Genomic DNA, 20,612 nt, shown 5'->3' with positions numbered 1-20,612 from the left:
TCTTTTTGTGACTCCTATCTTTAGCTGGAAAAATGGCTGTGTGTTTTTTCAGACTTGGCTATGACCTTACATAATCATATGTTGTGCTTTAGCTGAAAAGCATTTTTGAAATCGGATACGATGGGTCAGCCGGCCCGCCTGGTTCTTTAATCTTAACAAGATGTTTATCTTTCATTTGCTGTATTGGACTTGTTAATGTGTGAAAGTTACATATTTCTAAAAAATATTTATGAATTTCGCGCACTGCCTTTTCAGCTGAATGTTGTCGAGCACTAGAAAGGTTAATTGTTATCTGTAGGAGCCAGATGGCTTTGGAATGTGCTGAGTGGATGTGAGGAAGTCACAGGATCCCTATAGGGTATACGGGTGGACATCTGTGGATTAGGCAAATGAGGGGTTGAGGCCAGGTCAGATCCCCTTAAACCTTATGGTTTATTACCCAATTACTTCATTTTCCTGTCGGAGGATAATTGATGTAAGGATTGGAGAGAAGGAGGAGTGCCTAAATTGGAGTATATATACTTGTTGTGGTGGAAACATGTTTTGTCTAATACAGCTATATTTATCCTCTGGTCAAAATAAACTTGGTTAAGCTTAAGCTCATAATGTCTGTAAAGTTTTTTAACTCTGAGAATTAGAACCTAACAATACATTTTACGTATGGATTGTCCCAGCAATCAAACCCACTACCTGTCACGACTCCGACCAAAGGTGGCTCCCCTTCCCGCTCGGGTGGCGCCGGCCTACTAGCTGCCACTGATTCTTTTTTTCCCCTCCTTATGTGTTTATTGAGTACACCTGTTTTGAGTTGATTGTAATTAGTGAGGCTTTATTAGTCAGCCGGCCCGCCTGGTTCTTTGTGCGGGATTGATTATTGTAACCCTGGTGTTTGCTATAGATGTACGTGTTTGTGTATTTAATGCTAGACTGTTTTCTTTCCCTGTGTCTGGGGCATTTGGTTTGAGCACCCGAAAGTGGGGTGACCATAGTTCACCCTGTGTGCATTAAAGAAGCACTTTATTGAACTCTGCTTTCTTGCGCCTGATTTCACCCTCACGACACCCAGGACCTTACACTACCCTGGAATTACCAGTAGTGTAAAGTACTTAAGTAAAAAATACTTTAGTCGTTTTTTAGGGAATCTGTACTTTACTTTACTATTTATATTTTTGACAACTTTTACTTTTACTAAAGAAAATAATGTACTTTTTACTCTGACACCCAAAAGTACTTGTTACATTTTGAATGCTTAGTAGGACAGGAAAATGGTCCAATTCCTCCCTGGTCATCCCTACTGCCTCTGAGCTGACGGACTCACTAAACACACATGCTTCATTGTAAATTATGTCTGTGAGTCGAGGTGTGACCCTGGCTATCTGGAAATGTTTTAAACAAGAATGGTGTCATATGTTTTGCTTAATATAAGACATTTGAAATTATTTTTATTTTTGATACTTAAAGCATATTTTAGCAATTCAATTTACTTGTGATACTTTATAGAAATGTTTTGATTTACATATTTCATGACTACGATCATGTCTCATCACTGCAATTCCCCAACGGGCTCAGGAAAGGCGAAGGTCAAGTCATGCGTCCTCCAAAACCCGCCAAGCCACTTAACACCCGCTAGCTTAACCCAGAAGCACCAATGTGTTGGAGGAAACACTGTTCAACTGACAACCGAGTCAGTCTGCAGGTGCCTGGCCCACCACAAGGAGTTGCTAGAGCGCGATGAGCCAAGTAAAAAGCACCCCCGGCCAAACCCTCCCCTAACCTGGACGATGCTGGGCCAATTATGCACTGACCTATGGGATTGAACCCCAGGCTGTAGTGACACCGCAACATTGCGATGCAGTGCCTGAGTCCACTGCACCAATCATGAAGCCTTAGTTGTGATACTTAAGTATATTTAAAACCAGTTTTACTTGAGTCATTTTCTACCTGTTAAGACTCTAGGGGCAGTATTTCATTTTTGGATAAAAAGACATGCCCGTTTTAAGCGCAATATTTTGTCATGAAAAGATGCTCGACTATGCTTGGAATTGATAGTTTTGGAAAGAAGACACTCTGACGTTTCCAGAACTGTAAAGATTTTCACTGTGAGTGCCATAGAACAAAATCTACAGGCAAAACCAAGATGTTTGAGTGACCAGGAAATCAACAGGATTTCTGGAGGCACGTTTTCCATGATCTCCTTATATGGCTGTGAATGCGACAGGAATGAACGGACACTTCCTATCGTTTCCCCCAGGTGTCTGCAGCATTGTGACGTATTTGTAGGCATATCATTGGAAGATTGACCATAAGAGCCTACAATTACCAAGTGTCCCGCACGGTGTCTGCGTGGAAATTGGTGCGCAAAAGTCAGGTACCAGTATTTTTCCATCCGAATCAGAGAAGAATGCACGCTTCCAGGGAAGGGATTTCAATGAAGAGATATATGACAAAACACCTTGAGGATTGATTCAAACAACGTTTTCCATGTTTCAGTCGATATTATGGAGTTAATTCGGAAAAAAGTTTGACGTTTAGGTGACTGAATTTTCGGTTAGTTTCGGTAGCCAAATGCATAGTAACAAAACTGAACGTTGTGTCCTACACAAGCATCTTTCAGGAAAAACTGGACATCTGCTATGTAACTGAGAGTCTCCTCATTGAAACATCTGAAGTTCTTCAAAGGTAAATTATTTTATTTGATCCCTTTGCTGGTTTTTGTGAATGTTGCGTGCTAAATGCTAACGCTAAATGCTAAGCTAGCTATCACCACTCTTACACAAATTCTTGATTTTCTCTGGTTCTAAAGCATATTTTGAAAATCTGAGACGACAGGATTGTTAAGAAAAGGATAAGCTTGAGGATAGGCATATTTATTTCATTTAATTTGCAATTTTCAGAAATCGCTAATTTTGTGTTATGGTAATGAGCTTGAGGCTGTAGTCACGATCCCGGATCCGGGATGGGGCGGACTAAGAGGTAAAAGTAATTTATCTGTACTTTAGTAAAAGTATGACAATTGGGTACTTTTTTACCACTGTTCATTACATGCGCCATGGTCTCCCAACTGAGCTACAAAGGACCACCAGGGACATGAATTTGTTTGTACTTTTTAACCGTTATTAATACCATGTTCCATCATGAACCATAAACGACAGTTCTTGTATTATTTTTAGACAACCTACCATACAGTAAGTAATGTGACATTTACTTTAGTGCGTGAGCGTGAGTGACTCACTCGTTTGCAGAGTTGTGTGTCCATCATGAAGTTGTGGACATGCTTCTCAGCCTTGGTCAACTCCAACTTCCTGGCTACCACGGCGACCACCAGCGCAGTGCAGCCCGCTCCCTATTGGTCAGAAACATAGTCAGGGCCATTAATCAATTAACCTCTGAAAGGTGACTACTGAGTTGGGTCATTGTGTTAGTACTGTATGGGTGGTGACCGTTGGAAGGAAATGTTAAGCTGCTCTAGAATAAAGCAAGTTGAAGAAACACAAGCTTTCAGATTTCAAACGTGGCTGTTATGTGGAATAATATGCCTATTAGTCATGAAATAGTGCATGAAACAAACACACAACCTCATTTCCAATGACCGATAACATACCATGATCCCTGTAAGCAGACATACGCCTTTCCCACAGTACGTGTTAGGTACCATGTCTCCGTAGCCGATGGAGAGGAAGGTAATAGAGATGAGCCACATGGCTCCCAGGAAGTTGCTGGTCACTTCCTGTGTGTCATGATACCTAAAGTAAGGAAGAGAGAAACAGAGGAAGATACCCATCAGTGACACCCAATACTGTAAAGGGAACCTGAGCATGCTGGAGAGGCCATGAACTAACAGAGGTGGTTGCTGTTAAAGAAGCTATACAATATGTGCAAAGTGTTTCACCTTTGGTCATGCCTGTACTAAATATCTAAAAGGCACCCAATCCATGTTGGAAACAAAATGGTCAAACGTTATGACGTTGTGCCATTGCATTCCAAACTACCATAATTTACCACAGCGCATTGACAAAAAAACTAAGTTCAACATTCAATCATTCAATGAGTAGCCAAATGAAAATGAAATGGAAAAGGAAGGGAAAACATAATTGATATCTATAATCATTTTAAAGAATCAGATCAAATTCTGATGGTGGTTTGAGAATTCTCCACAGCAAAACACTGAACATATACAGTGCCTTGCGAAAGTATTCGGCCCCCTTGAACTTTGCGACCTTTTGCCACATTTCAGGCTTCAAACATAAAGATATTAAACTGTATTTTTTTGTGAAGAATCAACAACAAGTGGGACACAAGCATGAAGTGGAACGACATTTATTGGATATTTCAAACTTTTTTTAACAAATCAAAAACTGAAAAATTGGGCGTGCAAAATTATTCAGCCCCTTTACTTTCAGTGCAGCAAACTCTCTCCAGATGTTCAGTGAGGATCTCTGAATGATCCAATGTTGACCTAAATGACTAATGATGATAAATACAATCCACCTGTGTGATCAAGTCTCCGTATAAATGCACCTGCACTGTGATAGTCTCAGAGGTCCATTAAAAGCGCAGAGAGCATCACGAAGAACAAGGAACACACCAGGCAGGTCCGAGATACTGTTGTGAAGAAGTTTAAAGCCGGATTTGGATACAAAAAGATTTCCCAAGCTTTAAACATCCCAAGGAGCACTGTGCAAGCGATAATATTGAAATGGAAGGAGTATCAGACCACTGCAAATCTACCAAGACCTGGCCGTCCCTCTAAACTTTCAGCTCATACAAGTAGAAGACTGATCAGAGATGCAGCCAAGAGGCCCATGATCACTCTGGATGAACTGCAGAGATCTACAGCTTAGTTGGGACACTGTCCATAGGACAACAATCAGTCGTATATTGCACAAATCTGGCCTTTATGGAAGAGTGGAAAGAAGAAAGCCATTTCTTAAAGATATCCATAAAAAGTGTCGTTTAAAGTTTGCCACAAGCCACCTGGGAGACACACCAAACATGTGGAAGAAGGTGCTCTGTTCAGATGAAACCAAAATGGAACTTTTTGGCAACAATGCAAAACGTTATGTTTGGCGTAAAAGCAACACAGCTCATCACCCTGAACACACCATCCCCACTGTCAAACATGGTGGTGGCAGCATCATGGTTTGGGCCTGCTTTTCTTCAGCAGGGACAGGGAAGATGGTTAAAATTGATGGGAAGATGGATGGAGCCGAATACAGGACCATTCTGGAAGAAAACCTGATGGAGTCTGCAAAAGACCTGAGACTGGGACGGAGATTTGTCTCCCAACAAGACAATGATCCAAAACATAAAGCAAAATCTATAATGGAATGGTTAAAAAATAAACATATCCAGGTGTTAGAACGGCCAAGTCAAAGTCCAGACCTGAATCCAATCGAGAATCTGTGGAAAGAACTGAAAACTGCTGTTCACAAATGCTCTCCATCCAACCTCACTGAGCTCGGGCTGTTTTGCAAGGAGGAATGGGAAAAAATGTCAGTCTCTCGATGTGCAAAACTGATAGAGACATACCCCAAGCGACTTACAGCTGTAATCGCAGCAAAAGGTGGCGCTACAAAGTATTAACTTAAGGGGGCTGAATAATTTTGCACGGCCAATTTTTCAGTTTTTGATTTGTTAAAAAAGTTTGAAATATCCAATAAATGTCGTTCCACTTCATGATTGTGTCCCACTTGTTGTTGATTCTTCACAAAAAAATACAGTTTTATATCTTTATGTTTGAAGCCTGAAATGTGGCAAAAGGTCGCAAAGTTCAAGGGGGCCGAATACTTTCGCAAGGCACTGTAATATATGTATCAGTGTCTATCAATCAACATGAGAAGATAGATGATTTCAATTGAGAAGCATTTAAAAATGGACATAAATCCAGACCTACACCTGAAATTACAAGATGATTGGAATGAGGAAGTAACAGAGTAAGTTATGCAGCTATGCATTTAATCATTATGAGAACCGCAGGCAATTAACTTGAAGTTTTACAGGAATTTAATACAAACTAACCAGTGGCATTCTAAAATACTATAACCATTTTGATCAGCACTCATCTCCAACAAATACAAAATCAATGCACCAAAATAAAATTGACCATCGACATAATTTTGGAGAGTCAATTCTCATTTCTTCCAACATGATAGGGGAAAAAATACTTTGGATCTCTAATGTGAAGAGTTTTAACTACCCCAACAAAGGTTTGGTTATGAACATCATCCCTTCAAACTTTGTCACTTCACTTCATTTTTTGGTTTGTTCAAAATGGCATACAACCATGCGATAGCCATATGTTCCCAAAAACACAGCAGATATACCATTGATTGAACATTGATAAAGACATTCCCATTCCCTTGCATTGTGGAGAAAAGTCCCAAAATATGCATATCCAGCCCAACCCTCCCTTTCTTTACATAACATTTTCCTGATTGGCTAAGCAGCTGTCTAGGAGGAGTTAAAATACTGAGGCTCATTGTACAATTGGATTACTAACAACTCTCAAAAGTACATAAGGTGACTATTAAGGATATAGAGCAAATGCCAAATGGGCTGGTCCATTTTTTATGTAGTGGACCTGCAAGTTTTTTTGTGCAAAATAAGAATTATCTGGCGAATGATGGGAGCCTTAAGGAAATAAATGGGCCATAGCGGGGGCCTTAAGGGGAAAAAGGGCCAATGTTTTGAAATGCCAGAGATGACTTCTGGTCTGAGTCCGCCCCTGATATAGAGAATGATGTTTTCTGCTCGCAGAGATTTTATCCGAAAGGGACCCTTGTTATACCAATTAGGAATATGCTAATGCCTCGATTATGCAGTTGTGACCCAGTATGTGGAATTCAAATGGCCGGAACAATTCCACCTATTCAAGGCAGAAATAGAGTTTGGAACAGCTGGGGCAGATGAACTACGAGTTTCCTCAAAAAAAAGGCTTCTTAAAACATCTCCTCCTAGACAGTTCACTTTCATTAACCAACTGGTCATGCCTTCAGCAGCTGCTAAACTCTTATCTGCTTAACTCAACTCTGGTTTCATGCTCAATGTCAGGAAAAACAACATGATCCTTTTTTCCTCAGAGTGAATAGTGTGGGTTCAAGCCACCGTATGGCATGCAAAAAAAGCAAGTCTATACAATACCATGCAGGCATCCTGCATGCTGAAAAGCCAGTATATTGAGAGCAAAGAGAGCGACAACAAAGCCTGAGATCTATTTAGAAATGAAAACCATCCTTGACAAATATCTTAATATTGTCAAGTTGGATGGGGGTCGAATATTTACTTAGACAGTGTTTTATCTGCAAGCAGCTGTAAAAACGCATTAAGTAGCTCAATGTTTTTGACGTCCCTGTCTCTTTCCCCTGGACTCTTCGCCTTCAGTAGCATGCCGTCTGACAAGGCTTTGGAGCAAGGAAGGGGGCCGCAATAGTGACTAATTTGCTCATTTTAGACAATCTACGATTTAAAACGGGCAGAGACATGAGTCATTCCAGGTCACAAATTATGTGACAGAACCTGATGGAAGTCGTCCGTCAACATAATACATGGATTCCTATTTTACCCTCTGATTAATGTGAAGTTAAGTAGCAAAGCAGAGGTGAAATATGTCATTTAAAAGTGACTTGCTTCTACGTCGTGTTAATTGTTTGTTCCACTCAATCAGCTCGGTTCATCGGGGGTTGGGTCGATGTGTTGTTTGCACACAGGAACTGTCTCAAATTGCATGGATGCTCTTGACGGCACCAGTGACGCCTTTGTAGGAGGAGTATTTTAAATGCCGTAGTGTCCAAATGATTCCAGGCTGGTGAAAGTGGTTAGAGCATTACACAATGCGAGAGGTTGCTAGAGGGTTCTCAATTTCCGTAATGGTATAACATTGCACAGTGTATGTTTCTCTGTATCGGGATATGTTTGCTTTAAGAATACATCTTATTGTGAATCTCAACATTTAAGGCTGGACTACGTTGGGTGTGGAAGTACATTTTCTTTTTGTGTGTGTGGGGGGGGGGGGGTACAGAACTGTAGGTAGGTTTTCACAAAAAAATCTATGACTCTTGAAAAGGACACAAATGGACAAATGTCCATAGACTACAGTGATGTGGGCACCAGAAGCTACGGAAGCAGAACCAATTGATGGCATTTAGAAGCTCTCAATATACTGTGTAGTGTTGGCATAGCATGGAGAAGAGCTGGCACCACTTTCGACCTAGTGCGAGACAATTGGAATTGTCTAAAATAAAATGTCTCCCACCCTTGCAAAATATCCCATAGAAGTAGGCTTTCAAAACATCCTTTTGTTATAGACCTTTCATTGTTTGTATGATCACTCCATCAAAAAATTCTGCATTTCCTTACTTCGTCAGCAACTCTATTTGCAAGTACACACAACTGAGAAAACTAGATATAAATACACCTTCAAAAAAGGGCTTTAGAACATGTGAATATGGGAATATCAGTTGATTCACACTGTTGAAAACAACCTAACCTGTGACATCACCATATATCTACCGCATCAGCCAACACAAAAGAGACCATTGAAGAACGTAATTGTCATAAACAACATCACTGTCCTGGGTGGTGTTGAAGTACCAGCCTTGTCTCATAGACTAGATGTAACATAATAAATGTAAATCTGGGACACTCAAATTAGTACAATATACAGTAAGTTACATTTGGTATGGTTACATACCTCAGAATTTTGGCAATGAAGTCCTTCATCTATTTCCACAGTAAAATGAACCAGTGTATGCCTCTGTGCAAAGTTTGATGGAAGTTGCTAACTAGTGTTAGTGCAATTACTAACCAGCGTTAGCGCAATGAATGGAAGTCTATTGGTACCTGCTAGCAAGCTTGTAGATACCATAGACCTCCAGTCATTGTGCTAATGCTAGTTAGCATTGGCTTGGAAACTACCTCTAACTTCCTTCATACTAGATGCAGAGACATAAAAATAGAAGTAGATAAAGGGCTTTATTGCCAAAATCCTGAAGTATCCCTTTAAGGCAAAAACAAAAGGAGGGTGGATGGGGGCATAAAACGTGAATGTCTAGCAACCCAAAGGTTATGTGTTCAAATCTCTTCAGAGACCACTTTAGCATTTTAGCTAATTAGCAACTTTGCAACTACTTACTACTTTTGAGCTACTTTGCAAATTCTTATCATGTTAGCTAACCCTTACCCTACCCCTACCCTAGCTAACGTTAGCATTAGCCAGTTAGCCACCTAACTAACATTAGCCACAACAAATAGGAATTTGTAACATATCATACGTATTGTAAATTCGTAACATATTGTACTAATTGCAATTCGTAACATCATACGAATTGTGTTTCATAACATCTCATGAAATGGATGATGGACATCCATAAATGAAAACATACCATACGTAACATATGGAGGGAGACAGATTTAGGTATAGATCAGGTTGGAAGTACACAACTCATCCCTGATGGGAATGGGTTAAAAATGGATGCAGTGATATGGCCGTGGGCTGCTTTTTCCTCTTTGTGTCATCTAGTCTTTTAACCCTGGTCATCTCCCCCAGCTTTCTTTATCTCCCTCTCTCACCATGTTTGGATGAGCTCATGCAAGAGACAGATGGTTTGTCCCGGGGATATACAGTAGCAATAACTGACAATGCGTCCTCTAAGCTATTGGAGGGATTTCATGAACAAGAGATAAAATCAAAAGGCCTCTCTCAGTCATGAGGAGTCAAAACTTCCCAAAATCCTGTTGTCAGTTCTATGCAGTAATAAAATGTAACATATATACATTTACCAAAAAGATTGGTTGGAAATAATTGTAATACAGTATAAAGACAACATTACACAGTAGACAATGATAATGCCAAATAAAGCATTATTTGTTGCTTGTATGGCATGCTGCATGCAAGTCTGATTAAACCTGAAATTGAGAAAAACGGGTTTAACCGGCAATTGTGGACACAATACTGTATATGGAGCAGCAAGCAGTATTTTTTGCCACGTGTTATATTACAGACACTTTAATACATACTTTTAAATTAGATTATGTGAGCTAAAAATATAAATGTAATATAAAAAATTATACTTTTTTTATTACTAATGTTACTGTCCCCACTACAATTTTAGGGATTTGTAATTTTGTCTTTGAAACATTTAATTCATTTCTATGGAGGAATCCTTTTACTGGGGAGTGCCAATATGGCCGACCTGTGGCTTCAAAGCCTCTCGGTGGCCAATACATAGCATCAGCGATCCATGGTTTATAAACATCATTGCAGGTAGGCCATATGATCCTACTTCATAGGAGTGACAATGTGACATGATATCCCCAGTTGATATTAACTGCTAACATTAAAGACTTTCAGCTCAAAATGCAGATGTAAAACACAGTTTATTTCTGTATCTTGCTTTTTTCACCGTTTATGGCTGAAATGACAGGCTACATTTGCATAGCGATTTTGCGCTGGAGTTTACCCTGTGTGCGCGTGCGTAGGCTGCAAGCTTTTGAACCACTCATTTTTTGGGATCGAAGGTCAAGAAGCTTGAAAACCACTGAGCTAGTGAACAGATTGCTGATTTGCTGTAGAGCTATATGATCGGGTGCAGCGCAAACTTCAAATTGCAGGGAGAGAAGAAATATGCATCTTCAGAAATTGTTTGCTGATCAAGAAAATGAACTGTTTACTTTGCAAGCTCACCAGCAATGGGGCATCACACAACAATTACTAGCATAGGCCTACCAGTCTTTTAGTATTTCAAAATTGCTTGAAATTAATCATTTACTATTGTAGCTTGCATTTAGAAATGTTTGTTAAAATGTATTATTGCATAATCAAAGTGTGTTGAAGACAACTATGTGTAGTTGAACAAGTCATTGCCTGTATAGAATTTTCTTCACTTGACTTGAAAAAAACGTATGACCTGACTTGACTTGCTCTTAGAATGCACAACTTGGACTTGACTTGGGAGTCGCCCGTTTTACTTGTGACTCAACTTGAGATTTGGACCTTGACACTTGAGACATGCTTGTGACTCAAATAATAATGACTTGGTCCCACCTAGATTATTTTGGGACAAATATGTTGAAATGTAAGAGGGGAGGATGTCAACGGCAGTAAACATATACAGATAGGTTTGCAGTCGAGTTTAATCCTAATTGTGTTTGCACATCAAGCCAAAATGCAAAGCAAGCACTCCACAAGGATTCTAGCAATCATTTCAAGCATTCTAGAAATTCTCTCTTTTCATGACCATTTACTGAACGAAATTGTAATAAAATATATTTGAAACTAAGTCTCATTACGCCGCAAACGAAACAAGCCATACCACAGGAAACGCAACCAAAAAAATGAGAAAACCAAGCAAAAGAATCAGATGGCACAAGACAACACAGAACATATCTCCTTCAAGCAGCAAGTTTGGCCTGAAGAGGAAAGCTTGTGTATAGCCTCATGTAAAAGTAGTGTAGTGACTACAAAAGCTAACTTTGACAAACATAAACATCCTCCATGTTTCGGAATGTTGTTAGGTCAAGCTTGTCCATTGTCAGTAATAATACTGCATGGAATATCAATGGCATGATAAATACAGAGAGTGGGGGTATACTCCAATAGTACACAAAATACAACTCAGAATAACTTCTCTTGAAGGTCTAGAAGTTTACCTGGACCATCTTTCTCACAACATACAGTATGTTCAGTTTGTGTGCGTGGAGTTAAATGTTACATCACCACATAATGAGAACATGTTGAGAGTTTATGAAAGGCTAGGCAAATGAATCCAAGAGGGCCATTTCTGAGCCTGAGCTGCATACGAGCAAACTTGAACAGACCCACATATCCTTCATGAAATCTTTGTGGAATTTCAAAGTTTCACACACATCTCTCAAGTCAGGATATGGCCTGTACTTCATTAACAGCCAAATCCAAACTTGAGAAAAGTTCACAGAACGTGAACTTTTTACCCAAACACAAATGTGTGATTTACACAAAACTTTTGAGTTGTCGTGAAAGTTCAAGTTCAAGCACACATGTATCTCAAATTAGGATTCCACCCTTGCTGTGAACTGTATCTTTTGACCGAGTGACAACAACACACACTGGATATCAGTCAGTAACATCAGTAATATCAGGCTAGTAACTCAACCCTGTTCATCTGTGGCAAGGGAAAGTCTCCTGACTTTCCAAAGCTTGTTACATGGCCAGAGGTCCAAAGGGAGACCGAGAAGAAAAACAACGGTCTCATGTAGCCTCGAAGAAGCCTCGTTTTCAGAGTGAGAGAGAGTGAGGGAGAGAGAGTTGGAGAGAAGAGATAGGACCGGAAGGGAGACAGGCAAGGCATGCAAGTGTATCTGAGTTCTGACTGGATTAGGCCTGCTGGTTATGGATAAGGAAAGAGAAATAAGTGGGGAGGATGAGGAAAAACTGCAAGCATGCCACGTTAGATGGTTACACTAGGAGGATATCCATAAAGGATCATGACGTAAAAGGGAGGGAGTTTGATAGGAAAGCCAAAAGACTGAGGAGCTTAGATAAAGTAGGGAGCTGTGGAGCTGCAGTGACCAGCAGTGGTTCCATCTACTGTACTGTCACGATTCCTGCCAACTCCGCCACCCACCCCTTCCCTCCTCCCACCATGTGTCAACCCTTCCCCCCCATCTAGGTGTATTGCAAATAGACTCTGTGCTTGTCCAATCTCACATCGTTCTGCCCTTTTGGCTCAGGAGCGTGGCCAATGTAACAGCGCACCAGCAGATTCATTTCCTAACTCACACCCAGCACTTTGGAAAACAAGCGCCTCTTTTTTGGGTGAGTTGGAATGATGTGATCGAGAGCAGTAAACATGAAGACTCCCATGCTGTTTCATGGGTGATCACTCAATCCATGTTTTGAAACCTCGAACTGGAGACACTGCCTTTGCCTCGAAGAAAACAATCTCCTCATGACTCCATTTTTGAAACTGTGCTAGAATGCATAGCAACACTCTCACTATTTCCCATCCTAGCTGTAGAGCTTTTCATCTAATGTTTATGACTTAATGGGGTTATTATAATATGGTTAAATGTTAGAACTTTGGTTAACAAATGTGTCCAAATCAAGCTCAAATCCACACTATCGATGTTGACCAGACAAATGACTTGACATTTATTTTCACCTCAAATAAGCACGGATGTCTTGTGTGAATATTTATCTCAGATGAATTTCCTTTGCCACGTCTAGAGCAAACTGAATCAGCTGGTAAAAAGTGACAAAAGCCTGTTGAATACCTAACCATTATGACATCACTCAATCAATTCTGTGAGGGGAGACACATAATGAAATGGTAATGTGTGTGAACCCAAAGGACTAAAAAGCTTTTGTTCCTCAGCAAAATGTTTGAAGTATATGCTAGAAAGAGTGGGCACATTATAGATCTATAACAATTACATAAGGAATACATTTTTTTTAAACGAGAATTGTTCTCAGGCTTGCTCGTGAAGGTGACTTGAAGGAGCTGCTCCATTTTTAACACAAATTCCCTCCACCTCCGCCTCCTCCTCCTCCTTTTTGCTACCATAAAACAGTTTAGAAAGAGACGTTTGGTTCAAAGTGCTGTTCAAATCATAGGTTTCCCCTATGCTCCTAGCCACTAAAAGCCAGGATGTTTTTTTTTCTGATCACATTTTTATTTTATTTTTTATATATTTATGTATATATATAGGTGCCACATTCATGCCAGCTAATAGGGAAATACCTAGTCCTCCTTTGCCATACTCTGTTTGGAAAGGATAGCAGTTTTTGGGGGGTGGCTGCCCCCCCCCCCTCCCTCCCTCCCCCACTCAGGGCAGCAGTGGCGCCAGCTCGGTGCAAAATGATGCGTTTTCCACTAGAGAGCGAGAACTCACATGGTATCCCTATGGAGCAGCATAATGGGGAAATAGAAAATACAACATAACATTATAGACACACACACACAAGACAAACACATACACACCCAAACACACGTAAACATGTTACTTTCAAATTGAACCCATAATTGGACTGTCTCATAACATGCACTGCTGCGGACTAGTTTGGCACGGAGTGGTGATGGGGATATCATTTCTCCTGACCCTATTAGCCACTCTATTTTGTTGACCCCAGCCGCATGTTGGGCTCAAGTACCATACATATCCGTAGTACCATAGATACCGTTAAATATTTACTAAAGAGCTTGGTGACATTTCTCTGTGGTTTTATGGTTTTCCTTTGTAGTGTTGGGAAATTACTAGACAGATAAAACACCATCAACAATGCCATCCATACTTTTGATTCATGATTTCCATTGTATTTGGCAACACATGTATCTCTCATTGTTAAAATAAGACTTAAATACCAGTATGTCCATCCTTGTGACAGTACCACTTTAAAATGGTGTCATGCAAGTAATTTCAGCAAAACGCTATTCGTTCCTGTAGACTATGATGAATCGAGTGTTCTTTTGAATGTGTGCCAACAAAACTACTTGGTGAACTAGGATGCGAGTTGCGCCTCACCCTACTGCTTTCCTTTTTCATGTGGAGGTGGACCCAAAGGTCAAACACTCTTTTCTCTGCTGGACCCTATGGCTCGAGGGTGCAGGGGGAATTTGTTAGTGGTGTTAACAGAGGGAGGATGTACGGGAGGAAGTGTGAGGGAAAGGGAGAAAATAAAATAAAAAAGCAGGCAAGACGTAGGAGAGCAACTGACCGAAAGACTGACTGACAACATGACAGACTGACAGTGAGCATTCCTGTTGACTGATTTGTCTCTTTGACTTTTTGACTTGCAGCCCTTTTCTCATAACGAGTCTTACGGGAGCTGACGTCAACCCATCCCACCTCCCTCAGTCCCTACAAACTAAACAACTTAACATCAAATAAATTATAAACTTCAAATTTTCTCGGCATAAAGCGCGGGTTCTGAAAAAAAAGTACGCTCTTCCCTGCCTCCTCCCTTTTCTCTGAGAATCTGTGAGAATCCCCACCGCCCCCTTGAGATAAAGCCTGATGTGCAGTTTTGGAGGGAACGGGGATCCTTGGGGCTGCTCAGCATTACCAAAACAAACCATTCAGCAAACAAACAATTAGACACTCATGAATTATGGAAAAGCTGCTAAAATAGCATAAAAACAAGGAGTAGGGACTCGTGTAGTGATCGCTGAGCTAATGAAACTCATGTTTTTCTCTCTCACTCAGTCAGTAGTGTGTGTTTGTGTGTGTGTGGTGGGGTGGGGGAATAACACAACAGGACACCGATAACAGAAAATGAGACTGAGGGAGAAAGAGAGACAGGGGAGTGCCGACACACACAGTGCACAGCGGTTGGGCGTGCGTTTCTGTGGCGTGCGGCAGAGGTTTTCCCTCTCTAGGGAACTCCCTAGCTGTTGTTTACCTCTCGCAGACGCGCACCGTCCAGGCGGCAATGATCCAGGAGGAGATGCTGAAGACAAGCAGCACGGTGCCGGGGCAGATGGTCATGAGGGTCTTCATGACGAAGCGCGTATTGAAGTTGATCTTGTTGAGGGCGCCGATGCTGCGCGACGAGGCGTCCGTGAAGAGCTTGCTGTGGAGCAGCATGACGCGGCCGATCAGGTAGAGGCGCAAGAACATGGGAATGGAGAGGATGATGTCCACGTCGGCATTGGCCGTCGATGGCGTGTAGGTGAAGGCGATCCGCGCCGTCCACGTGAAGCGGTAATGGCCCGGGATGGGGTGGATGGCGCACACCAGCAGCTCCAGCACGATGAAGAAGATGCGCTCGTACGTCATGGCTATCCTCCAGTCGTCCGCCCCATTGTCCACCATGAACAGCTGGAGAGGAGCACAAAATAGCTCGGTTATGCTTTATTTGACCGTCTTCGTTGGTCCCACTAAACAGATGCGGTGCTAAACCCATGCATTTACCAGGTAATTATATAAGCAGGTAGTTTTTTACTGCAGTGTGGGTACACATTGCTCCACCGTGCTTAGCTTTATGCCAGGTTTTTAGACCGTACAAACGTGATCAAATATTTAATAGACGCCCCTCCTTATTTAAAATATGGTCTTAAAATAAGTACCAGAGGGCACCTTGTTGAGAGTACATTGCATTGTTGTCTCACAATTTCTCTGTAAATATCATCAATCAACTGAAGAAGGACAGTAAAATATCTAATGTGCCCAATTAAGCTGACCTGTGTAATGGTTGAATCCTAAAAAAAATCTATAAAAAAACTTCAAATATTACGATTTATTAATAATAGGCATCATAATCAATGCAATAAGATAATCCTACTCAATTACACTGCATGCATTACTGCATCCATGAAATGTAATTTTCGAGCAATTCAGGCAATCACCACACCACCACATAAATGACGGGATAATGAAATGGTATTTCCTGCAACATTGTTCCATTGTTTCGACTCACCTGGATTTCCCGGGCATGGTACATTATTATAAGACCAAGCAATATAACAGTGGAAAGGCTGATAAGGCATTTCAGTGCAAATGAGTACGAAGATTCCTGCAGTGAGAGACAAAGACATAAAATATTTTTTTAGAGACAGTAATATTGACGACAAACATAAATACAGAAAATATATGAACAATATATTTAGTTCTTTATTGATGATTCGTGTAGAACCTATGTTGACTTTCAGAAGAGTGGTCATACCTGGGTCATACCTAAAAGCATTCATATAAACTGCCTAATAAATCTTCACCTGTGTCAATCAGTCTCAAGCAGTCTTAATGGGGTGGCAGGTAGCCTAGTGGTTAGAGCAGGTAGCCTAGTGGTTAGAGCAGGTAGCCTAGTGGTTAGAGCAGGTAGCCTAGTTGTTAGAGCAGGTAGACTAGTGGTTAGAGCAGGTAGCCTAGTGGTTAGAGCAGGTAGCCTTGTGGTTAGAGCAGGTAGCCTAGTGGTTAGAGCAGGTAGCCTACTGGTTAGAGCAGGTAGACTAGTGGTTAGAACAGGTAACCAAGTGGTTAGAGCAGGTAACCAAGTGGTTAGAGCAGGTAGCCTAGTGGTTAGAGCAGGTAGCCTAGTGGTTAGAGCAGGTAGCCTAGTGGTTAGAGCAGGTAGCCTAGTGGTTAGATCAGGTAGCCTAGTGGTTAGAGCAGGTAGCCTACTGGTTAGAGCAGGTAGCCTAGTGGTTAGTGTTGGGCCAGTAACCACAAGGTTCATAGAGCAGATCCCCAAGCCGACAAGGTAAAAATCTGTTGTTCTGCCCCTGAACAAGGTAGTTAACCCACTGTCCCTAAGCTTTTGTTGTAAATCAGAATTAGTTCTTAACTGACTTGCCTAGTTAAATATAAAAAATGGTGGGCAAAGCATGTTGATTTCAGATTTCTACGGCGCAGTTCTGTTGTGCATATCCTGGCATTAGCAAGACGTGACCCTAGATGAGTGGTGCGAGTGATGAATTGGTCGTTTGGATGCTAGAGCTGCAACGCATATAAAGGAATCATAGATCTTTGGAATGAGGGCCTGCACTACTCGAGTTCCCTCTGTGGGTAAAAAGCAATTTGATAAATCAGCTGTAATAGTGGTGGGGAGTAAAATGTGTTATGGTAATGACGTGGGGTTGTAGTCACGATCCTGACAACAGCGACAAAAACAACAACGGGAATCATTCATAAATGTCACTAGCGATTGTAAAAGCTGCCCATTACTAGGTTGTCAAGGCCCTCAGGCGTCTAAGTCGTTGTAAATGGATATTGATATGCTCTCTTGGGGTGGGGTCAAGGAAGCATGCATTAGAATGTAAGCCATTACACTGACCATGCAGCCAACAGACATGGTAGGCGGAGAGAAAATTAGCGAATGTATTTTTGGCAATCAACTAAATTGCTTTGCCTCTCAGGTCTCTGGTACCTCCCAAGACACCCTAATGTCTGAAATTGTTTTGAGAAGTCCCCAGTGAAATAACATTGTGTAAACCAATTAATCCACCTGCCAGAAGTTCAAGGATTTTTCAGTCCCAAAGCTCACTCCCTTTAACGCATTCCCCTCCTTAAGGGCTCGGAAAACCTTGATGCCCATGTGATGTGACATGCAAGATAGAAAATGGCTCATTCGTATTGTTGCCCGTCTTATGTGGGGTGAGTGCCCTGTCGCTCAGGGATGGGGTCAGTTCAATTTCAACTTAGGTCAACTCCGAAAATTAATCTAAATTTTCTAAGGAAATTAGGTGACATTCCCATTTAGGTCCCTTTAAAGGTTTTCCTTCTGAGAATGTTCTAGGAACATTAAAACATGTCGTTTACCTAGGGACCATAAGAGGACGTTCAGTACAGGTCTGGGTTTGGTCGCAGTATAACGTAATAATGAGGTATTTTGATGTCCATCAGGGAACATTACAAAAAGGTTCATAGTTGGCTCTGAGAGGACGTTTTCCAAGGGACATTCAATGATCACAAGGGGATGTTTCGTGATGGTCATGAGGACGTCACATGATTGTCCCAAGGGAACGTTCTCTGGTGGTCCTTTGTGTACTGTAGTTCCATTTCGTTTATCAGGACGTCACTGAGGACCATGTCAGGACCTTTTTAGTACTTTCACTTTACAAGTATGATAATAATTAGGTGGGTACTTTTATCACTATGATAAACATAATACTTTCTCTTAAAGGTAGACTCAGCGAAATGACGTTGCTACGAGCAACGCCGCAGATATTGAGATGAGCGAGATGCAAGATGTTGCTCTCACACGGTCCCACAAAATATCTGCGCATGTGCATGGGCTCGCTTCATGCTGTTAAAGCGTGGTAGCCATAGGACCAAAGAAAGCAGCTGAGAACCAAGAGATTGTGAGTTTAAATTCCAGATGAGGACACGTTGAATAATAATTACTGTATAAATGAGACAAAGAGCTGTGAATGGATCAGAGGTTCACCAATCAGTTCCTTGATGGGATTGGCAACAGTAACAAGGGGTGATTTCTAATGAAGCTAAGGTGCCTGTTCCCTGTGTGTAACTTTATTTTTTGAGAGCATCTGCAGAGAGGAATGGGACAAACTCTCCAAATACATGTGTGCCAAGCTTGTAGCGTCATACCCAGGAAAACTCTATGCTCTAATCGCTGCCAAGGGTGCTTCAACAAAATATTGAGTAACGGGTCTTTCTTTGCAACCATCAGGTGACTGATGTGACATCAGGTGACAGGGAACTAGACAAAACCTCCAGGCGACCATTTCGTAGAAGTTCTGGGGACGTCCTAACGACTTATTTTCATTTGCAGGTTAGAAACCTTAAACACATATAGGCCATATTGGATTCATCAATTCAATTCAAATCAATTTATGGAATTGGCTGGACTTGACCAACACATTGCTGCTGTATCTTTACCTCATGCAGTTGTAAAAAATAAATAAAATAAAAATAGAGTAGCCGTTCCAGCTATTACAGGGCAATCAATGCTGGCTCGTAGCATTGACTATGTGGTGATGCTAGCCAACAGTGCAGCCTTGTAAACATTGGGGCTGAACCTTTCCCCAAGTGCACTGTGAAAAAATGTCTGGACAGAAAGCACTGCCCAAATCCAAATTGATTGGTTGATAGAGCGAATGTTAGGTCTGGGAGTCACGACCAGTCCGATGCAACTGTTTGAGTTTATTGAGTTTATGTTATTTTTACAGGGACTGTGCACATTAATCAACGTTTCAGTAAAAGTGCCGGTTTTAGCCAGCCAGCTAATTTTCAACCACAGTCCCTGGGCAGGTTATTAAAAACAATTACAATAATAGACAATAGCAACATAGGACAAGCAAGACATAGCATAAAGACAGAGCAACATAGGACAAGCAAGACGTAGCATACAGACAAGAGCAACATAGAGCAAAAAGCAGCAAGACAAAGTTCATGAAAGCAACTAAGTGTTCACACCTCACACACTACAGACAACAGACAACATGGAAAATGCCAACACACAGCTAGGGACCATGTTCACAAATATGATTGACCTTTAGCCATGTCATCAAGCATTTTGTGATAGTGTGATATGTGGTGCAGTTATGTGTGTCTGATGGCGTTGTATTCCAGACATGGGAAGCTCTCACAGAGAAACTAATTTACTAAAGGTGCTTTTCCTTAAGGGAACTATACAGTCACCTCTCATGGTAGACCTTGTGGATCTGCTGCCATATGTTTGGGTTTTCTGTTTAACAAAAATACTGAGTGGAAGGGAGCCAGGCCATTTAGGATCTTGAATACAAGACATGCGTCGGTGTATTGCACAAGATTTTCCCAACTCAGGAGCTTTCTGAGGATGTAACAGGGATGATGGCTATTGGGCTTTGTATCAAGCACTTTGAGAGCCTGTTTGTAGACATACTGACTAGGTCTTAATGTTGTACAGCAAGCTTGGGCCCAACTAGTCAAGCAGTATGTTAAGTGGTGGAGTATCATAGATTTGAAGTACAGTTTGGCTACCTCTGTAGTCAAACAATTTCGTAAATATCGGAAATGACCTAGGTTGAATTTGGTTATTTGAATGACCTTTTTCACATGCTTTTTAAAAGAGAGGTTGGAATCAAGTATGATGCCAAGGTACTTAAAATCAGATACCACCTGGAGCTTCTCCCCTGACACATAGACATCTGGCTCAGTATCATCTTGTTGCCCTCTTTGTGAAGAACATGCAAACAGTTTTT

General features: G+C 41.2%; 1 protein-coding gene across 2 annotated transcripts in view; it reads right to left on the bottom strand.

Annotated features, from left to right (window-relative positions):
• LOC124017584 (small conductance calcium-activated potassium channel protein 2-like) overlaps positions 1 to 20,612 on the bottom strand; it is a 64,172-nt gene that overhangs the window by 9,148 nt on the left and 34,412 nt on the right. The window contains exons 3-6 of one of the 2 annotated variants that reach the window (XM_046332782.1): positions 16,391 to 16,486; positions 15,374 to 15,792; positions 3,602 to 3,743; positions 3,233 to 3,343 (exon numbers count right to left, since the gene is read on the bottom strand). In XM_046332782.1, the coding sequence (XP_046188738.1) occupies positions 3,233 to 3,343; positions 3,602 to 3,743; positions 15,374 to 15,792; positions 16,391 to 16,486 (768 nt within the window). The remainder of the gene's footprint in view (positions 1 to 3,232; positions 3,344 to 3,601; positions 3,744 to 15,373; positions 15,793 to 16,390; positions 16,487 to 20,612) is intronic. The other variant, XM_046332783.1, reaches the window with a different exon arrangement.

The sequence above is a fragment of the Oncorhynchus gorbuscha genome, unplaced genomic scaffold (genome assembly GCF_021184085.1).
Source record: "Oncorhynchus gorbuscha isolate QuinsamMale2020 ecotype Even-year unplaced genomic scaffold, OgorEven_v1.0 Un_scaffold_28:::fragment_2:::debris, whole genome shotgun sequence".
In the NCBI taxonomy this organism is placed as follows: Eukaryota; Metazoa; Chordata; class Actinopteri; order Salmoniformes; family Salmonidae; genus Oncorhynchus; species Oncorhynchus gorbuscha.
This window is presented reverse-complemented; position numbering and strand designations above follow the sequence as displayed.